At 36.8% G+C, this 20,860-nt stretch overlaps 1 protein-coding gene across 6 annotated transcripts in view; it reads left to right on the top strand.

Annotated features, from left to right (window-relative positions):
• The first annotated feature begins 2,689 nt into the window (after positions 1–2,689).
• The window catches only part of LOC135202535 (RNA-binding protein 25-like), a 74,120-nt gene continuing 55,949 nt past the window's right edge, over positions 2,690–20,860 (top strand). The window contains exons 1-10 of one of the 6 annotated variants that reach the window (XM_064231999.1): positions 2,713–2,798; positions 3,512–3,611; positions 4,072–4,125; positions 5,341–5,426; positions 10,161–10,205; positions 10,466–10,503; positions 10,633–10,915; positions 11,200–11,337; positions 13,257–13,531; positions 15,918–16,001. In XM_064231999.1, the coding sequence (XP_064088069.1) occupies positions 3,580–3,611; positions 4,072–4,125; positions 5,341–5,426; positions 10,161–10,205; positions 10,466–10,503; positions 10,633–10,915; positions 11,200–11,337; positions 13,257–13,531; positions 15,918–16,001 (1,035 nt within the window). In that variant the 5' untranslated portion in view covers positions 2,713–2,798; positions 3,512–3,579. Of the gene's footprint in view, positions 2,799–3,511; positions 3,612–4,071; positions 4,126–5,340; positions 5,427–10,160; positions 10,206–10,465; positions 10,504–10,632; positions 10,916–11,199; positions 11,338–13,256; positions 13,532–15,917; positions 16,002–20,860 lie in introns of all 6 variants that reach the window. The other 5 variants (XM_064232000.1, XM_064232001.1, XM_064232002.1 and 2 more) reach the window with 5 other exon arrangements.

Genomic DNA, 20,860 nt, shown 5'->3' with positions numbered 1-20,860 from the left:
GTAGGTCCCGTTGCTAGGTAACCAATTGGTTCCTAGCCACGTAAAAATATCTAATCCTTCTAGCCAGCCCTAGGAGAGCTGTTAATCACCTCAGTGATCTGGAAAAACTAAGATATACTTAACTTTTAACCAGATCACTGAGCTGATTAACAGCTCTCCTAGGGATGGCTAGAAGGATTAGATATTTTTACGTGGATAGGAACCAATTGGTCACCCAGCAACGGGACCTATGTTCTAATCACCAGAAACAAATTCCTCTGATTCCGGAGCGGGGAATCGAACTCGGGACTACCGAATCACGAGGCGTGCACATTAACCACTCGTCCAACGAGGAACTGACAAACCTTCGATCTCTGCAAAACCACATAAGGGGAAACATCTGCAAGGGCATCCTACAGTGAGCGGGAGTCCTTCCTCATACCGTCACAGTTTGATGCAAAAGGGCAGCACCAGAAGATCGACGTCGCCAGGGAGATTTGGCTGCACTGCTTTATGACTAAACTGTATTGACCTCCCAAATGATGCAGGTATGCCCATTGTGGACCTGCTAAAAAATGACAGACGAAATTTGTTGAAAGGCCTCACAACCCACTACCCACGACATCTACTACAAGGCCAAGCACAGCAGTGATGAACACTCACACCTTCAGCAGAAGGAGGCCCATAACACACACACTACCAATCACGCTTACAGCAGGAGGCTCCTGATGGATAGAGGCGCATTTAAATGAAGATTGTCATTGAATGCTGACCACCATAGCCCGCCAGATTCCCTGTGGCCTCAATAGAGACACCCTCAGCCTCAATCGGGATTGGTGCAGTGGGTGAGGTATGAGGTTGGACGCCAGTGTAACTTTTGACTCGCATCTAACTTTTGAGAAACATCTCATGAAAGTTTCAGCAAAGGCCTCATACATTTATAACGGTGATAAAATCAATGCAACCTGTTTTTAGGCCGTTTTTGCTTCCTTTACTAGAATATTGTTCTCAGGTATGGATGTCTGTTTCTGCCAGAGATTTGTCTCTTCTGGATAGAGTGGTTCGTGGTGATAGGTTTCTGTTTCTTAATAGCAGCAGTTATGACTGGTAGTGGTACCATCGAGAGATGGTCTCTATTTCGTCACTTTTTCACAAGTTGTATTTCAACAGAGATCTTTCACATTCACAATTGATTTCTGATCCTCTTCAACTGCCGAGAGCAACCAGATTCACTGAACAGCTGCACCAGTAAGCAGTAAATGTTCATCGTGTTGAACTTCTCAGTTCCAGAGATCCTCTATTCCTCACTACGTTGGACTGTGAAACAGCCTCCCAGAGGATGTCGTTCAATTCGAACTTCAGAAGTTCCAATTGCAAAGATGCAGTGCATTGCTACCCAAGTATTATTCTCCTCGCATATTAATACATTTTTATCTGTTTATTAATTTGTGAATTTCTTATTTCTTTTTTTCAATAAGTGGGATCTCTTCCTTGTGCATTTCCCTTTACCTCCTCTTGCTTCTTCCTAATGAACACCTTGATATTCTTTGGAAGCTTGAACTTCAGATCAGTGGTCCCTGTCGGCTTGTTCATATGAGCAGGTGTCATCCTCTTGATAATATAATAGTAGTAATAATAATAGGAAAGTAAATCCACAGTAGTATGCCTGTTTGATTTTTATTTTTTTAATATACATACAGCAGAAAGCTTTCGATGACCTGCACGGCTCTCCTTGTCAATCGAAAGCTTTCTGTTGTGTATATATTTTCTAAAAAACAAAATCAAACAGGCACACTACTGTGAATTTACTCTTCCATTTTACTGGACTCGTGTGATTATGAGTTTTCTGTGAAAAAATGATATAATATAATAACAATCATCATCATCATCATTTATTTTCATCTGTTCTATTGCATTACAAATATGTCCGTGTGGCGCACAAGCACGTGTCACCTCTGACCATGTATCCCATCTACTTTTTCCTCTTTCGAGAGAGGAGCCCCATGAGCTCTACGCTTTGTTGCCGAAGTCAGGTTTAACCGCCAAGTTCGGCAGACAATCACGGGCTACCAGCACATGCTTGCATGTCACCTGGGTCACCAGACCCTCTGGTCACCACTGGACATACTGTTGTAACCACATTTCCGTTAACGTGAAAAAAGTTATCAATCAACATTCCATATTGTCAAAACCATACTTTCATAAGACGCAAATAGTAAGATATTCTTCAGATGTTTTCTTAAGAATAGATATTTCTATCGGATAAGACGTTTACATAATAGAAAAACATTCATATGTTCTAATTTAACCATATAAAATTCTTTAATTATATCTATTAATGCCGAAATTTATAATATTATATTATCACTCCGTTAAAATCCCAAAACGGAAACAAATTTCGCGGTTTAGGTAGTTCTCAAACTGATCGATTATTTGCGATTTTTTTTAAACTATCGGGTTGCTAAAATAAACTTATAAATTTAAACACGGGTAATTAATTTTATGATATTAAATTCCATATGTTTATGGTAAATTTATTATTATATTGTATATGATAAATATGGATAACTTGCGATTTAAAAAATATCAGGTTGGTAAAATGAGCACATAGAATTTAAAAATCTGAACTAAATATCTTTATCATAAATTTTATATCTTTCTGGCTAAATTTGTATTATAATATAACAAAACTCAATATTTTGTATTAATTCACAATCGCAGTGTACCGACTGTGTGATCGGCCATTTTGCCCCAGTGCAAAAACATTCGTTGCGGTAGACTAAACACTATTTATTGACGCTGTGAATGACATAGACCTGGTAAGTATAATTGACCCTTATTTCTATCATGTTGAGTATTCCTTTGTAACGTACAGAACATCCTATAAGTCAGTAGAATCGTATTTATCGAGAAATATGAGAGTTAGTCTTTCAGAGCGGCCGTGTTTGTTTTGCCGTAAGCTTATATTGACGTGGATGTTACCGACAGGCCTGTCGGTGTAATTACCGCGTTTAAAGTTGAACCGTTTGTGTAATGAGTAAATGCGTCGTAAATTCATCAGTTAATGACTTATACTTAGGATGTTGTTTTAACGTAGCGAGTGAAATCAAGTACCTAAGACATACTAGGTACTATGAAGCGTCTATTCTATACATATCTAAGGCCTAGTATGCTGGCCTTATGTAATGTTTAGTCGAGCCTATTTGTGATAATCACTTTATTTTTTAATTAATATTGAAGTTGTTTAAAAATTTCCTTCCTACTGTTGATGTCAAGATGATTGTTTCATTTATTACTAGTATTTCCTACAAGGATAGGCTTAGGCGAGTACTGAGCCGTGTAGTAGGTATTTGACTCTACGTGGATACCTACCAAGCCTACCTTTAGCTATTGTGTAGCTAGCCTAATGTTCAGTCGTACTCGTAATCAACTTTATTATTTCTTTTAATCAGTTAAGAGCCTGAATACTACAGATTTCCCACTTGTTTTTCTCACTGTCATGATGATTGTTTGTTCTACTTGTTTCTAACAGGAGAGACAGACCTACTACCTACCTACTAGGTCTTGCCTACAGTGCTTCGTTGTTAGTTGTTACCATACATGGATAGGCTATTCCTAGCAACTAGATATAGGTAATAATATTTCGGTCAAAAATCTCTCACATTTTTTTTTGACTGCCATGATGATTATTTGTTCCATTTGGTGTTCATAGCAGGGTAGGCCTGCAGAGGGTTGTATTTTACTGTATGTGGAAATGGCCTACCTGCTATTACCCTTGGTTGTAGGATTACTTCATCATTAGGTAATTTAAGCCTTTAATAGCTCTTATTTTGCTTATTGGTTCCTAGCATGATAGGCCTAGGGTAAACGACCAGATGGCGACATGTTAAGACCACTTTTTTCACTCCATATTTAGTTAGTGAAACAACAGTATAATTATATCTTTAAGCATACCATTCAAAAGATTGAAGTTTCATCAACAAAATGAGATCTACCTATGAAACTGCCATACGGACTAAAATATAAGCATGTGAAGTCTTCGTAGAATATGTGTTTAAGGCAGTTTTTAAATCCAATATGGTATCTCTTCAGGACGGGAGCAATTCGTCACTCACATGACGACCACGTCCTCTCAGCTCTTATAACGTAAGTTTCCTATAGTCTGCTACTCTAGTTAGACTTGTTGGGCTTACCATATTTTGCAATTACTTACCTCCATCCCTATCCCTTGAAACCCCTTTTCTTTATTTCTTTTTATTTTCCTGTAAAATAGGGTGGGGGGAAATTTTACTCATATATGCCAGGGGGCATGGAGGGAAAGACCAACTCTTAGAGGGGCATGGTGATAAAAAGTTTAAGAACCACTGGCTGATGTAGCGGAGGTACATAACTAAGGTCCTGTGTGAGGATGTTGGTCTGTCCAAACAGTGTATTCTATCCGTTCTCTCTCTTGGAGGGGTTAGTGCTGTCAGTGTACCTTTTGCCCTAGCTGCAACCCCTTTCATTCCTTTTACTGTACTGTCTTTCATATTCTTTTCCAACCTTTCCTTACAGTTGTTTCATAGTGCAACTGCAAGATTGTCCTCATTTTACACTTTTAAAAACCTTTTTACTGTCAATTTCCTTTTCAGCACTAAATGACCTCACAGGTTCCTGCACTAGGCCTTTGGCCATAATCTTATACTGTATTCTATCTGCTTGCTTAGTAGGGCAAGCAGTAGGTTATGTAGGCTTATTATTCATCATAGCAATGGTGATATTTCTGCTGACCAACAGCTGCCAGCAGAGAACTCATTCCTATTATTCAGTGAAAATTAATGTTATGCAATAGGGAAGATCATGCAAAACTCCTGAGATAATAAATGTTCATGAGGCTTATGGGTAATTCTTAGGGAGAGCCCCACACAGAAATATTATTTATTTGTGAAATATTGTTTGACTATTGAATAGGGTCTATACAATGCCATAAAGGTGAGATGACTTGAGGTTTGTTAGCTATGAAAAATATATAAATATTTATTTAAAATTTGTCATTTTGTTTATGTTTATGCTCATCTCAGAGGGGTTGATATTAACATGGCATCCCACAGAGCTTGACTGCATAAAAACATAAATTAAAAGATGGTAAGTATTTTTTTTCAAGGTTTTCAAGTTATCTCGCCTTTACTTCATCATACATACCCAGTCAGAAAATATTGTCTTTTGGCCTTACCCCCATTATACCCCTTTATTATTAAAGATTATCCCGCTGCTTCAAGAACTGGGTGTGATTTTGATAGTATTATTACTGGTTTTTAGTACTGTAATGCATTGTATAAGTTTTTGTCACCTTTTATGAGATGAAATCCTTTCTAATTTCAGATGCAACATGGCATTTCCGCCACGACCCCCTTTAATGCCAGGCGTGCCGATGCCTACAATGATGGGCGCACCTTTCACTCTAGCAAGTATGTAGTTAAGAATGGTTGTTTTACCCCCTCCTCCCTTAGAATGATCAAGTTTTTATATTTTTCTGCAACTCCTTTAACCATGTGCATGGCTTTATTTTTCCAGTACTGATTTCAGTTATATGGTTTTCTGTAACAGGTTATGGTACAAGAGGTCTTAACTGAATCCTTCCCTTCTGGGTAATTCTCTGAACCCCAAACATATTGATTAACTTTTATTTTTTGCTAGCAACAACTTGCAATAATGGATACTTTTTGGATGATTTGGAATTGATGTTATGCAAAAATCTGCTATAGATGGCACAAACAAAGTTGTCCCGTGTGTGAGGCATCCCATCTGCATTTCTTTGTGCCTTTTACTTTTCAGCCATACATCCATTGCCTAAGGCATCTCCCCATCTAGCTGTTCAGCTTCTTAAACTTTGTCTTGCTCAAATTTTCCTCCTTCATTATTGATAGAACAGCCATGGGAGTGTACAAACTTCAGCACCTCTCGAGAGCCATGAAATGGAGAGTAACATCCTCTGGTGTTTTGTTTTCAAGTACATACACAGGACACTCTTGATTTGACTTGAGTGCTCTTTTTGTACCCATTCATGATTGGAAAAATTGTATGAAATTGTTTGAGGGGAAATGTTGAGATTTATGGTTGTAGGGTAGTCCAAAAAGTGTATTTCAAATGATTAAGTAAAAGAGTCCATGGGTTCCAGCACATGGAAAGCAGATAGCAGATAGAAATCATGAAGTTAAGATGGCTTGGAAACTTGGGAAGTGATGAGCGCCCAAGTCCGAGAAGGAATGATTATGGGTGTAGCTGGAAAAAGGCACAGAAAAATACTGGGGGAATTATGTAGAAAATGCAATGCTAGAGACCTGATGGGACTGGAGTTTGGGTAGAAATTCTCCAAGACAGGGAAAGGGTGAGAATTAATTTGCACAATTTTTGAAAGAAATGTGACAACAGTCTTGGTAGTGATAGCTTTTGCAGAAGTGAATAAGTAGTTGTCAGAAGTGTTGTTGAATGAGAATTTGTTAAATGGAGGATCAAATCATTTAAAGCTGAGGTGGCATTTCTTTGTATTATTACTGTCAAGGATTCCCCAAATTTAGATGTCTATTGTTTAGCTCCTTTTATTGTTATTGATGTTGCTTCTGTTTTGTCATTCTTGCTAACACCTGTCCAGCATATTGCTATTTTGATTTCTGCACCACAATGTATTCCAAAGGCCACTTGCGTAACTGCTGATAGCTTTTTATTTTGTTGATTATTCTTAGTTTCTATAAATTATACATGGAAATTTTGGGTATAGTCTCCTCATTCCATTCATCATGCAGGGTAAAGGACCAGTAACCTTGGTCCCTTATCCTGCCTTCTTATGTGTTACTCCTCATGTACACCCAGTCTCCCTCATAGCTCAGGCTTGCATAATTTATTTTGCTGCCTGATCCAGGTATGCCTGCGTAAGAATTTTAACCATTACCCACTTTTCCTAAGAGTAGACACTTTACCAAGAAGATCTGATAAAAAGGGTCCATTATTGTGAGATTCTGCTGTATACTTTTTCAGAAAAATTAGAAAAACTAAGACGTTAATTTTACTGAAGGTTTCACTGAAGTTTACTTCTGTTACTAGCAATTTGTAATTTTGGAATTGTTCTTTGACCCACATTATGGTTTATTTTTGTTTCCTCTTGCAGTTGCACTAACGATATTTTGCTTGGCTTCATTTTCCCAGTATTGATTTCTGTAATTGTGTGTTATAACAGAGGGATGATACAAGAGGTAACGAGTGAACCTTCCTGTGCCAGGTTGGTTTAAGGACAGCCTTAGCTGATCTCTGGGTGATTTTCTGTAAACTAAACTGTTGAAAGTTTTTAAAAAATGTCTTATACAAACCCATCAGTCATATATTGCTCTATTTGCATGACAGAAATCTGGGTCTCACTGTGCTCATTTTAGTTAAGATTCTGGAAACTCACACTGCGCATTCTATATCATGCCAGCTGTTACTATTTCCTTTTTGTCTCTCTTTTCTCCTTCTCAATTAATTTTTCAGTGAACAACTAAGAATTTTCTTACAGAGCCAATTTTGTTTCATCACAACATTATTGATCACATAGTTCTTGAATTGCTTGTTCAGAGGAGGCAAGCTTCATATCAGTCCTCAGGTAAGAACAGAATGCCATAGAACCCAGAAGGGATTTAGAGATATAGGGTCAGAGGCCAAACAGCTTGCACACTCATACATTTGGCTTATTGCTGCCCCTGCAAAGGGGAGCTTTCAAAAATTAACTGTTAATAGAAATATTATCTTTGTATACATAGTAGAAAATAATTTATGTACTTTAACATAAGATGAAAAAGTGGCCTATACCAGAAAGATGGGTTAGGCTACATTACTAAAGCATAGGAATGCAATGCAGAAGATAGCAAAAAAATTAACAGGACAGAGAATAAAACATGTATTTATTGTCACCCATAACCCTGGAGGGGAAGACATCAAAGGTGACAAAACAGAGCACTCACAAACAAAAGGAATAAGATGAATAAAATCAAATGAATATAATAATTGACATGCCAGGTACTGTTGGTGGCAGTTGTGATTGTGGGGAACTGATGATGTTAACTGAGAATGCTGTGAGACCAGGATCAGCAGACATGATGAAGCAATGAGGATTTTCTCAGCCTCTACTATTATTAGTCTGGTTAGACAGAGATTTCCAAATCATGACATTAAAGAAAATGTATGATTAATTGGTTTGTAATGAAACAAATATAGGTGAGAGGAAAGTTGCTGTTTCATTAGATTTTTAAAATGTATGGCTTAAAGTGAGCCTAAGCCATCCAACATTTAATGCTTAATAATTAATTAATTTATAGTACACTGTTACCATTTGTATATCATAAGATGGGCTGCTACTGTTTAAAGTGTAATAGTGCATACTCTAGCTATTACAGTACATATATTAGTCAAACAATTTTCTGACTTTTTTTCGATGTATGTATCGATAATGAATCTTCACTGAATCAGTTTACAGTTGTAGTTGAAAGCAGTTTGCATTGCTCAGTCATAAAGGTTTTCCTTTGGGATTCATGTACTGCCAAGTATATGTTCTGCCAAATAAGCTTCTTACTTGGTAAGGTAACTGTTAAAATCAGGGTAGCTTGAAAATGGCATATCAGTAGTCATGATTTTTCCAGTAACTGGTATATAATTTCTTATTTTACATTGATGGAGCTCCTTAACCAATTTTAAGCCAGTGGTATATAGACCAGGTTAAGCATCTTTACTCCGTAGAAATAGAATTAAAATGTTAAAAAATGCGTTGATTATTGTTGTTATAATTATGAATATGAACTCTATTCATATGGAGCAAGCCCACAGTGGCCAATGACAAAATTAAAGGTTCCAAAGAATATGGTGTTCATTTGAAAGAAGTAACAAGGTAATGGGAAATACGGAAAAAGTTACCTATTAGCCAAGAAAAAGTAAATTAACAAATTGGTAATTAAATAAATTATACTAAACATGAACATAAACATGGCCAATAAGCAGACATGTAACTATGTACCCTTTAGGAAGGAGGAAACTCCTTAGAATTGCAGATATATTTTGATATAGTATTTTGTAGCAGTGTTTGTGATGTAATATTTGTTTTTCAGTTATAGCGGCTTTTGTGTATATACATAAAATTAAGAGTTTTAGATTTTTAAGAGGTATGGAATTCTAAATATTTTGTCCTCTTTTATAGCAATACTTCTGTTCATAGCAGTATAGGCAGGTGTTGATGTAAGATGCAAAACACGTACAGTAATAAAAAACTTGTTTTTATTTTTTTAATTAGACACAAGAGAGAACATTGTGGCTGAATTATATACTACTGGATATCACAGATTGTGACTGTTCATCTCTCTCTCTCTCTCTCTCTCTCTCTCTCTCTCTCTCTCTCTCTCTCTCTCTCTCTCTCTCTCTCTCTGAAATTGACTGAGAGGTGAGGTTTTTTCCAGTCCATTTGGCATTTCCCACAATAGTTCCAATGTTGCCTTTCATTGGCACACACTTGCCCACTTGACTAGTTCAGTTTGTTTCATTCACTATTATACCTCTGCCTTTGAATACAACCAATTTTGCTATTGTGTCCTAGGATTCTCCTACAAGTGAAGTCGTCTTAGTCCACGAAAGAATAGGAATTGTTTATCTTGACAGGATGTTAATGGTTAAGAAAATGAGCTATTAGTACTTTTATTAAACTTCACAAATGCCATAAAATGCAGGTATCCCTCTCTGACTGATAACTTACTGTTAGTGCATGACGTAGACATTCACTGCAGATTTTGATTAACTGTGCAGCTTTTTCATTTAATTAGGCATAGAAACTTTTTCATTAACTACATGTTTTGTTGAATTTACTTTTTCTTGGTTAGAAATACAAATAAAATGGCATTTACAAATTTGAGTAAGTACTGCTGTCTGTTGTCTGTTATTGCAGCTAGTTTTTATATCTTAGTTCATTTACAGGGATAAGCCATCTGTATATGGTCTTTAGTAAAAAAAAAAAAAAAATATAGCATTTCTTAATTTTAATCATGTTTTCTTTCTAATGATTATGTTTCATTGTCACCACATCGTATAATAGATAAACATGCCATTTTATTTCATTTTTAAGATTCACTCTATTAGAATTGATTCCGAGATGGGCCCATGTGGCGTGCCACTTTTTCATTTTTTTCCAGGAGGACCACTTACAGCCATTGAACAGCATCCTTTGTCAACTCTTGGTAAGCGAGAAAAGAAGTCATGTTATGTAATATACTGTACTCTACCATCTGTTTGGTTCTCTTGTTCATAGTTGTTCTTGTTAAGGAAGTAAAGTGCAGAATTTCCTGTGCTCCTAGTGAGTACAACTTCACTTAGGAAAGAATATGAAATCATTTCCAGGGAACCAATTGGAAGCTGGGTTCTACATTTGTTATATAATTTATTGAGGAGTGATGGAAGTTACCGTACAATTTCACGAACGTGTTCTTTTATTTTGCAGCTAATATCGTAACGCCGGTTGGCATCCCCATAACCCAGGTAGGTGTGGATTAAGCATTCAGATTAATTTTTTAAATATACGTAAGTGTTCACCATATGTGCATAATGATTGTTTGTTTATTGATGTTTATTTCTTCTATTTACACAAGTGTTCATATTTCTTTGCAGGCAATCTCAAAGATCCCCACTCCGTTACCGAGCCGTCCTCCCCTGCCTCCTCACAATGCAAATAATTCTTTAGGTAGTAAGACTCCACAGACAACATCAACCAATCATGGAATCAAGCCCCCGAGTTACTCGAAGCGAATAGAATCGTCAGGGCCTGCTGTCACAGTGTTTGTAGGCAACATTACTGAAAGGGCACCTGATGTTATGGTGAGATACATTTTAAACACCTGTGGCACCGTTCTCAGCTGGAAACGAGTACAAGGAGCTTCTGGGAAGCTGCAAGGTTAGTTTATGTAGAATGAGGTACACTCCATTTCTTTAGTTTCTGGAATACCTAGATGTATGACAGACAGGACTCAAGAGTGTTATATCTATATAATTGTTCTCATTATTCAGAAGGTAAACCCTTACGTATTTATATGGAGCAAGCCTTCAGGGGCCATTGACTTGAAATTGAAGCTTCCAAGGATTACGATGTTCTGTTGAAAGAAATGACAGAGGATAACAGGAAATATAGAAAAAGTGATCTTTTTTAAATAAAGAAAAATCAACTTTCTATTCTTTCAGCATTTGGTTTTTGCGAATTTGGCAATCCTGATGCAGCGTTAAGAGCCATCCGTCTTCTCCATGACTATGAGATTGCAGATAAGAAGTTAGTCGTGAAGGCAGATGCTAAAACCAAAGAAGTACTGGATGACTATAAAGGTAAATTCATCTATGGGATTTTTTTTTTATTATTGCAGGTAATTTCTAGAAACGGTGGAATATTCTGCCTTGGAGCTTAGTACGACTCATGTACTTGGAATTGCATTGTACTGTACTTCCACATAAAGCACATGAGGGTCGACTGATTGAGTACAGATTATTTTATCAATCTATCCATCTAATATTTTGGTTTGTGTAAATTTTCTTGAACTTAAGAATTTTTTGCTCTCAAATTTGCCGGTCAGAGATGTAAATATATTTGTATGCATTATACAATATATGATTGGAGAAGGTATGTCTAAGATATATGAAGTATATTTTTATTTCAGAAGATTGTCATAGTTAAGAAACTTGATGTTTTGAATGTCTGGAAATAATTTTAAAGATTGGTTGTCTTTTGTCTAATATTATTATAATTATTATTTTATTTATTTTGTCTGTCACAGTTATCCTATTTGACTGGGTGGTTTTTATAGTTGGTGGTTCTGGTTTGCATCTTGCCTCCTTAGGACTCCATCACTTTTTTTACTGCATGACCCTTAGAACTATTTCAGCATCTAGTTTTTCCAGGTTCCATTTAGAGATCTTGGAATTGTGCCTAGTGTTCCTATGATTATGAGTACAATTTTCACTGGCACATCCCATAATTTCCTTATTTCGGTTTTTAGGTTTTGATTCTTATCTTCAATTTTTTGTCTTTCTCATCTATGGTGTCCCATGGCATTGCAACATCAATGAGTGATATCATTTTTTTTTTAATTAAATAAAATTATTTTTTTGTCTTATCATGGTCCTCCAATTCGACTGGGTGGTATTTATAGTGTGGGGTTCCAGGTTGCATCCTGCCTCCTTTGGAGTCCATTTTTCTTACACACTTCTGCATGAATCCTGGAGCTACTTCAGCCTCTAGTTTTTCCAGATTCCTTTCCAGGAATCTTGGGATCGTGCCTAGTGTTCCTTTGATTATGGGTACAATTTCCACTGGCATATCCCATATCCTTCTTATTTCTATTTTCAGGTCTTGATACTTAAACATTTTTTCCCTTTCTCTTCAACGTCACATCTGGTCTATTTGCATGTATCACCTTATCTGTTCTGATACCAGAGTCCCAGAGGATCTATGCCTGATCGTTTTCTATCACTCCTTCAGGTTGGTGCTTGTACTACTTATTACTGCAAGGTAGCTGGTGTTTCTTTCACAGGCTCCAGTGGAGGGCTTTTGCCACTAAATCATGCCTCTTTTGTACGGGTTCCTTGCTATGTGGTTTATGGTCTCATTTTTCGTATTGCCCTTCGTGCATGTGGGAGAGATATTATTTCCATCTATCGTGAACTCTCCCCTCTGTAGCCATTGCCATGTTTCATCACTGGTTAGTTCTTTGGTCTGTCTCGTGTTTTGTCCATGCACTGGTTTGTTGTGCCATTCCTGTTCTGTTTGTCAATCTGTATATTTCTGGGTCTTCGTCTACTTTTATCAGTCCTTCTTCCCATGCACTCTTGAGCCACTTGTCTTCACTGGTATTCAGATATTGCCTCAGTGCTCTATTTTCGATGTTGACGAAGTCCTCTATGCTTAGTAGTCCTCACCCTCCTTCCTTTCGTGTTATTTATAGGCTGTCCGTATTTGCTCTAGGGTGTAGTGCTTCGTTTATTGTCATATGTTTCCTAGTTTTCTGGTCTATTATTATTATTATCATTATTTATTTGTTTATTTTTCTCATTACTATTACTCAGAAGATGAACCTTGCTCATATGGAAGAAGCCCACAGGGGCTATTGATTATAAATTTAACCTTCCAGAGAATATGGTGTTCATTCGAAAGAATTAACAGAAGTTAGATATGGGAAATAAAGAAAAAGGATTGGTTGCACTTGTCCTAGGTCATTTTTTGCTCGATAGTAATGATTCTGGATTTTCAGAGAAACGGAAAAAAGCCAAACACGGCAGTGATTCATCACCTTTGCAAGACGAACTAGAAGAAGGTGAAGATTACCTTGATGAGGATATGAGAGTCGAAGATGCCGCAGCTATGGAGCGCATTAGTGCCATCCTCTCGGAGCACACTAAAGACATAGTCAATTATGTACCTCCTCACAGCAGGCACGAGAGGGTGGAGAAGCGCATGTCAAAAGTTCAGGAGAAGTTGGTGGCCTTGTCTAGTGGAGCCGATATTGCCAGCATCCCTACTACAACAGTAAGTGTATTTTAGTTTTTATCAGAAATTTTGAATGATATGGCATTTTGTCAAATTTGGTTAAACTTGTTTATTTTGTTCACCCTTGCTTAATGTTGTTGGTCTTCAGAAAATACAAGATTGACTAGTTATTAAATTGTCATACATGCATCAAACTATGTCCAGTAGGATGGGGTAATGCCTGCAGCGCGCTGTAGCAGTTACAGATTTTGCGCTGTCCCTTTGGCCCATAGCTGCAGCCCATTCCTTTTACTGCAACCCTGTTCATATTCTCTTTCTTCCATCTCACTTTCCACCCTCTCCTAACAGTTATTTCAAGAGTGCACGTAAGGATTTGCTCCTGGTACACCTCTAAAATCTTTTTATTCTCAATGTAGTGTTCAGCACTGAATGACCTCGTGTCCCAGCACTGGCCTTTGGCCTAAATTTCATATTCCATTCCATCTCATCTCTGCCACTTACTTGTAAACCATTTATTTTTTGTTGGCTGCATCAAAAGTTTATATCCGTAGGACTAAACTCTGACTGTGGTTGGAAGTTTATTTTCATCATTGGTGACGACATTTTGCATTTGTTCATATATGAAACAAACCTTCGGTCTTAACAATAGGATAATACTAGCGCCAAGCTGGGAACCGGTAGAATTAATAAAAAAAACTTGTGAGATCCAGGGACTACTATTGGCATCTGTACCAGGTCATGGGGTATTGTAGTTCCCAGAATGCCCTTGGCTTCCTTTGACCCATCAGTTACTTTCCTACTGCCTGGACATGATTACTCTATCTGTTTGCCTGTTTTATTCATTACTTTCTATCTGTTTAAAGCCGGTTTAGTTTGCCTGTTTTATTCATATTTTCCCTTTTTTCTCTCTCTCTGGGTGATCTCAGTGTGGACGTGATCTGCTAGGTGTGTGTACGTTGTGAGAAATGGAGAATTTTGCTTCACCAAGGGAAATTTCTTTGGGATCTCACAAGAGACAGGAAATGCCCTGGAGTGAGTGGGTTTCCTTGTTCAAGATTTTTAACAAAGGTATTTACAGATCCTCATCCAACATGTAGTAGGTGCAGAGAAAACGTATGTACTGTTACTAATCCTTGTTCAGTTTGTCGTGGTTGGTCGGTGGAACAATAGATGAAGTTTTATGGGAGAGGCCAGTACAAAAGAAAGGAGACACCGCCATCTTTGGATGACCAAGCATCGTCGATTTCTTTTGTATCGGCGATACATCAGACTGCTCCATATGTTTCATCACCTGCTTTTGATGTTTCCCATACCCCTTCAGTTTCTTCTAACGATTCGTTTTTGGAACTCCAAGAGGGGTTTTCTGTAATTTTATGCATAATTACGCTCCGGCATTCCCAGCAGGGAGAGGGGGAGCATCGACATATTTGTCCCAGATTTCAGCCCCCGATGCGCAGAGAATGGAAGGAATGTGGTCAGCATTAGGCCTACCAGGCGTACCAACCTTGGAAGGGTTGCTTTCTCGCTATATGGCGTCATGTTTCCACCCAGGCCTGCCGACAATGAATGTTCCGTAGGTGAGAGGGACAGCCATACTGTAAAGATAATCTAGAGCATAGGATACTTTTCAGTAGCAACACACTCCCCTTAATAATAGCAAGAGAGTGAGGTGATAATAGATCCAGGTACAGGGACAGGAGTGGTTTATGAGAACACACACTATGGTACTGATCCTACTGGTGCTGTATATAACTTCTTCCATTAATCATGACTGATAGAACTAGCTAGTTATTATGAGAGGGTAGTGTTCCATATCTCAACCAAACATAACTTTTGCTGGAAGAATACTCTTGCATAGAACCTAAGTTTTCTTGTCCTAGGAAAAATTCTGTCTGATCACACTTGGAGAAAGAAAAGGAATGAAAAATAAAAAATGAAATGGATAAAGAACGGGCAAACTGAAAAACCGGCTTTAAATGAGATAGACAGTAACACGTCTTATCTTAAAGGCGGTAGGAAAATAACTGATGGGTCACAGGTAGCCGTGGGCATTCTGGGTATACATGCCCCGTGACCTGGTATAGATGCCATTAGTCCCTGGATCTCACAAGTGTAATTTTAATTCTACCGGTTTCCAGCTTGGCGCTAGTAAATCCTAATGTTAAGACCGAAGGTTTGTTAGTTATGAAAAATACAAATTAGTTACAAATTTGGTATGTTTCATAGTGGTATCTTGGTTGTGGTACTATTTTAAAATCTACTCTGCACTACATTTATCATTGCCAGAATGCCATTTTCATCCATAACTTTTAAGTTCATTCTGTTTTTTTTTTTTTTGTGTGATTTACATAATTAATTGTTATTGTATATCCATTATTTTTAATGTTATATTTAACATCTGTTTTCTTTCTTTCCCTGTGTTTAGAATCTTGATGACATGGATGATGTAGAGGAAGGGAAAAAAGAGCTCATAACTCGAGAAATTACCCAGTTCCGAGAGCAAATGAAGGTAAGCTTTCCTTTACTCTCTAAAGTTCGCACTTAGGACTCTGGTAGGTGGGAGACAGCTGGTTCCTTGCTTCATCTGACAATCTGAAGATAGGCTTGAGGTGAATTTCCTTTTATATTGTTTGTAATGTTTTCTTTCATGGGATTTTAAATGTTGAGAGTAATATTTGTTCAGTCATAGCTGACCACATTGACTAGCCTGTCTCCTGCTCAAAGTCTGAATTGATATATACAGACTTCAAAATATTTTCCATGTCTTTACACTGCCATTATATACAACACATGGACTTATATCAGCCTTATGGTGATGAATCCTAGTTTGTCGTCATGTCAAAAGTTAGTTCAGTTTCAGTAATGTAAGGCTTTTATAAGTTTTCCCTTGGCTGTTTCTATTATTGCAAGTTCTCCAACACACTTGATGTCCTAGTCTTGATAAAACAGTAACTGTAATTTTTTCTAATAGTCAGTGTATCATACACCACTAAACTTTTGATTTCCATGAGAATCTGCTCAACTCTTGGAATAATCTAATCTAGAACTCAAGCCACAGAATAATAATTGACAAGGAAAAATTCTTAAAAAGGCTGCAAATCAGTGCTTCATTGTCTTGAATGTATGTTTGTGTCATAGTTAATGAATTTCATTTAAGACCTGATTTGCTGAACAGTGATTTGCAGCGGTTAGTATGAATTCACACAGGACTGTCAAAGAACACAACTCAAAGAATGTCCCACATCATCTAATCAGTCTCCATGACTGTCCCCATCCTGCTGCCTCTCTATTGTCATTCATTGCTCTTACTACCATTATGCTATTCTTGTAGACCTTTATTTTTTTTTCATTGCTTTTACTGTATAATGTTAAATCTAAATATTTCTAGCAGGAATAAAAAAGAATTTTTGTACATTGTAATCATTTTCAAGACTTGTATTTTAAGACCGTTGATTTTGTAAAATTGATAACCTAGTGTTTTTTCGAAAAGAAGACACAAACATAATATGTAATTCTCAAACATAGGCAGTCATAGAGTTCACACGCGGGCAGACGGCAACTGTCATGTATGTTTTGTACCAGCGACGGTGAGTACTGCATCTAATAAAGCACTTTAGTTTGTAACAGAAACAAAGTTATTTTTTTTGTAAGGCCACAGGCAAAGCTCTACAGGCAACCTTGTATCAACAGCATGCTTGGAGGCTGTGATGATGAGTTTCCGTTAGGAAGGACACTTATTCAAAGTGCAAAGCATGGTGTTTGGTACAAAGTTGACCTGCTGCTGCTGGCAGTGGTCCTCTTTTTTTATTTATTTTTTTTCTTTTCTTTTCTTTTTTTTTCTTTTTTTTCTCTCTCTCTCTCTCTCAGATCTTGAATATCTGATCTAGCAGCCAATGAGGATGGGCTCTTGTAACATAGGGTTGTAGCTATCTGGATCCTGAGGTGGCTAGTTATAATTCTGTGTTGTGACATCCTCAGAGGTGTTATCATTTATATTTTTTTTTTTACTTTATTTTTAATTAAGCAGACGTGTTAACTGTAGTCAGTGATCTACCTGCTTGGTCCAGCAACTTAAACCTGCTATCTCCTTGACCAGCTCCTGCCAGCACACTGACGCATCTCTATAGTTTATTTCAGTTCTAAAGAAGCACTCAGTCATTTTCCAACTTTTGTCACTTTGTGGTTGAAAGATATTCATTTCATGGTTGAAAGAGATATTCATTTTGAGCTCTTAATCAAATTTTGTAAGTTGTTGTGTTGCAAGATGCAAATTTCAGAAGTTTAATGGCTCGCTGCACTTCTTAACAGAGTGCAGTGATTGGAAAATTTGAAAGCAAGTTCTAAAAAATGCTAAATATCACTGGAACATCTTCATACACTGGAAAATGCTGTCATTTTTCACAGATTAGTCTTCTGTTAGCAGTTCTGATATTTCACATACTCTCCGAGCAGTTTAGGTTATATCATTCATACTCCTGTTTTTTCTCTCTACTTCAAGTCTGGATTACGTACATGATTCATGGGTGTTTTCAGTGTTGAATTTCAAGGCTAGAGCTTGTGATCAACATGAGCCTTGGGTGGTTGCAACTCTCATTTGTTTAGCATTGACCATATGCTTTTGTTTTAAGATAAAGTCCATTGTTATCCTCAGCGAAATTTCCCATGGCAAGATACAAGATAGTTTTTGTTGTCAGGGATTGTGACTTTGGGTTACTATGGAGTCCTTTATTTTCGTTATTGGATTCCAACTGCTCTTGTATGATATGAACAATAATACTTTGTCGTTGTGGACTGCAGACTCACAATGCTTGGGACAGATTGGAATGTAACCACAGGGCTTTCATGTGTGTGGTCTCAGTTTTGGAATTCATGCTGAATTTTCATTCTTGTTTTAAACTTCTCTCTCTCACTTTTTACCCCTTAATAAGTTTTAAGATGCATATCACATATATATCTGGGGTCCCCTTCTTGTCCTCTTTATTATTATTATTATTATTATTACGTATTATAATTATTATTATTATATTAGCCTTTAGGAATAACTTCGTTGGAGAAATCTGTCAGTGTGTCTTAGTTGAAATGAGGCGTTTTCATATAATAAATCTATTTGCAACGCATTACTGTATAGTCTTGGAAGGTTGTATAGCATTTGAGCATTTCATTGCCTCATATATTGTACAGTAACTGTGCTGTGTCGGTGTCATTTTGGGGGGACACGTTCCCATGAATGGTGTAACTGGCAGGTAAGGATGGCAATTGATTTATCATTGGTATATCTGCTTGTACAGTAAAATACACATTAATATACTTATGTACAAAGACCTTATGTGTTGGGAAGGAATATGAAATATCCTTAAGGAATCTGTTAGAAGCATGTAGTTTGTTTTCCATTTTAAAAAGGTATGAGAGTATCAAGGTTGAATAATATCAAGCATATGGATGAATCAAAACGTACAGTACACTTTTGGCTTATTTGTAGGTAGTAGTTTTATGAACTCCTGGAAGTACAATACAGTATATGTGGTGTAACCTAACCCCCCACCCCATAGGTTTATACGTATTTGGATGGAGGTTAATGGTTGTTTTGTCACCTAGCTGAACCTCTTGCCATTTCTGCATGTCATATCTCTTCTCTGATGTATGATTCACCTGTCTCCTATTAAGTTAAACTTTTTTGTTTTTTATGTATTAGTTTGGCTAGTAAATAGTCATGTAAATTGAAAATTCAAAACATGATTTTTGTTCTAATCATTTGAGTATGCAGCTCCTTTCTATAAAGTGATAGTCCCCCCCTTTGCTTGGTCAGGTTTTCAGAAGGAATCGTTGCATTTGTAGGTTGTCCCATATATATATATATTTGTAAATGTAGATATTTTTTTGTTGCTCTTTTATTCAAAGGGAGTAGCTGCTGGGCATATTGTAATACCTACATAAATTTCTTGATCAGGGTAATCAGGATATTGGGTAAGTACAGAATTGTAACGGAAGTGTAACTACATCTATATCTCTTGAACGATTGGGTTTGATGTTAAAATCATTTGAATAAGCTGGGACAGTAAGTTGTATAGACCCATAGTGCCCTATTCATATATGTTGTTTTATCTAAGTAGATTTTTGTTGCTCACAGTTTTTTCGTGTAGTTTTTGCAGTTATGCACTCACTCATTATGGTATTATTGCTTTTTTTTTATCCAATTCTAATTTCTAGTGTAGTGTGTGTAGTCAGAGATGTTAATATTATATTAAAATAATGTAGATTCTTATTTCAAATTGCTGTTTGAACATTTAATTCTTACTTTCTAATATTTGTTTAGTCCAAAATCTTTCAACTTCAGTTTTGTTTTCTGGTTCATTAATGAATTGATTCCCTAACCTTTCTTTTTTTTTTTCTGTCAAGCACTTGCTAATTAGCTAATTCAGACATCAGCTTTGGTAATCCTAAACATTTTTCTTTTCATATTTTATAGCTTTTTGGTAAATTGCACTATTTTTATTTTTCCACTCCCATGATAGGTCAGTTTTGGTGTGTAGTTTAAATGACTTTGGTGTGTTTTATACAATAACTCGAGGTTTGATCTTCATCCATGAAAGCAGTGTAGACACAAACTTGTCTTTAGATATTGTTTGTATTTATTTTCTTTAGATAATTCATCCTAATGCTTGATGTTGCATGCAAGGTAAAGGTTTCTGACACAGGTGGATTGACGTTCATTTTACAAATCGCTTTCCACCCTGTATCTCTGCCAAGCTCTTGGTTGAAATCTTTGTGTGATTGGTAGCAGTATGTCGAAGGGTTCCAGAGACCATCAGCACAAGGAGTATAAAGGAGTTTTGTAGAGGTTGTGAATCACATGGTGATGTAGGATATAAAAGTCGAGGTATAAAACTTGCTTTATTTCAACTTAGACCCACACAGCATTATCCTCTGATGCTTAAATGCTGTAGTAAGTGTATAAAATTCTCTGGTTTGAGCTTGAATTTGATGTAAATTTAACTAAATGTTACCTATGATTCATCTTGTAATTTACTGTCTATGCAATGTATATGTAGTGATATTAGTTCCCCAAAGAAGCAGGTGGTAAAAAAAAGTTCAATTTAAATTTTTTTAGCACATTTGCCCAAGGGTAAAGTACATATATCTTCAACCTTTTCTTAAACTGCTTTGATAATGCATAGAATATTAACTTGGCATATGCTCGCTCCATAATGCCTGCAGCATGCATTAAGCAATGCATTGTAGGCAGGAAAGGTTCTTTGCTCTATCCTTTTAATCCCACCCCTATGTCAAGCTGAATTCTTTTATATCTTTTATTTTTATCTGATTTCTATAGTTCCTTCTGGCCAAGCTATCTGAATTGTTTAATTTTTC

This window comes from Macrobrachium nipponense, chromosome 30 (assembly GCF_015104395.2).
Source record: "Macrobrachium nipponense isolate FS-2020 chromosome 30, ASM1510439v2, whole genome shotgun sequence".
Classification (NCBI taxonomy): Eukaryota; Metazoa; Arthropoda; class Malacostraca; order Decapoda; family Palaemonidae; genus Macrobrachium; species Macrobrachium nipponense.
The sequence above is the reverse complement of the archived record's forward strand: the minus strand, read 5'-3'. Positions and strand labels throughout refer to the sequence as shown.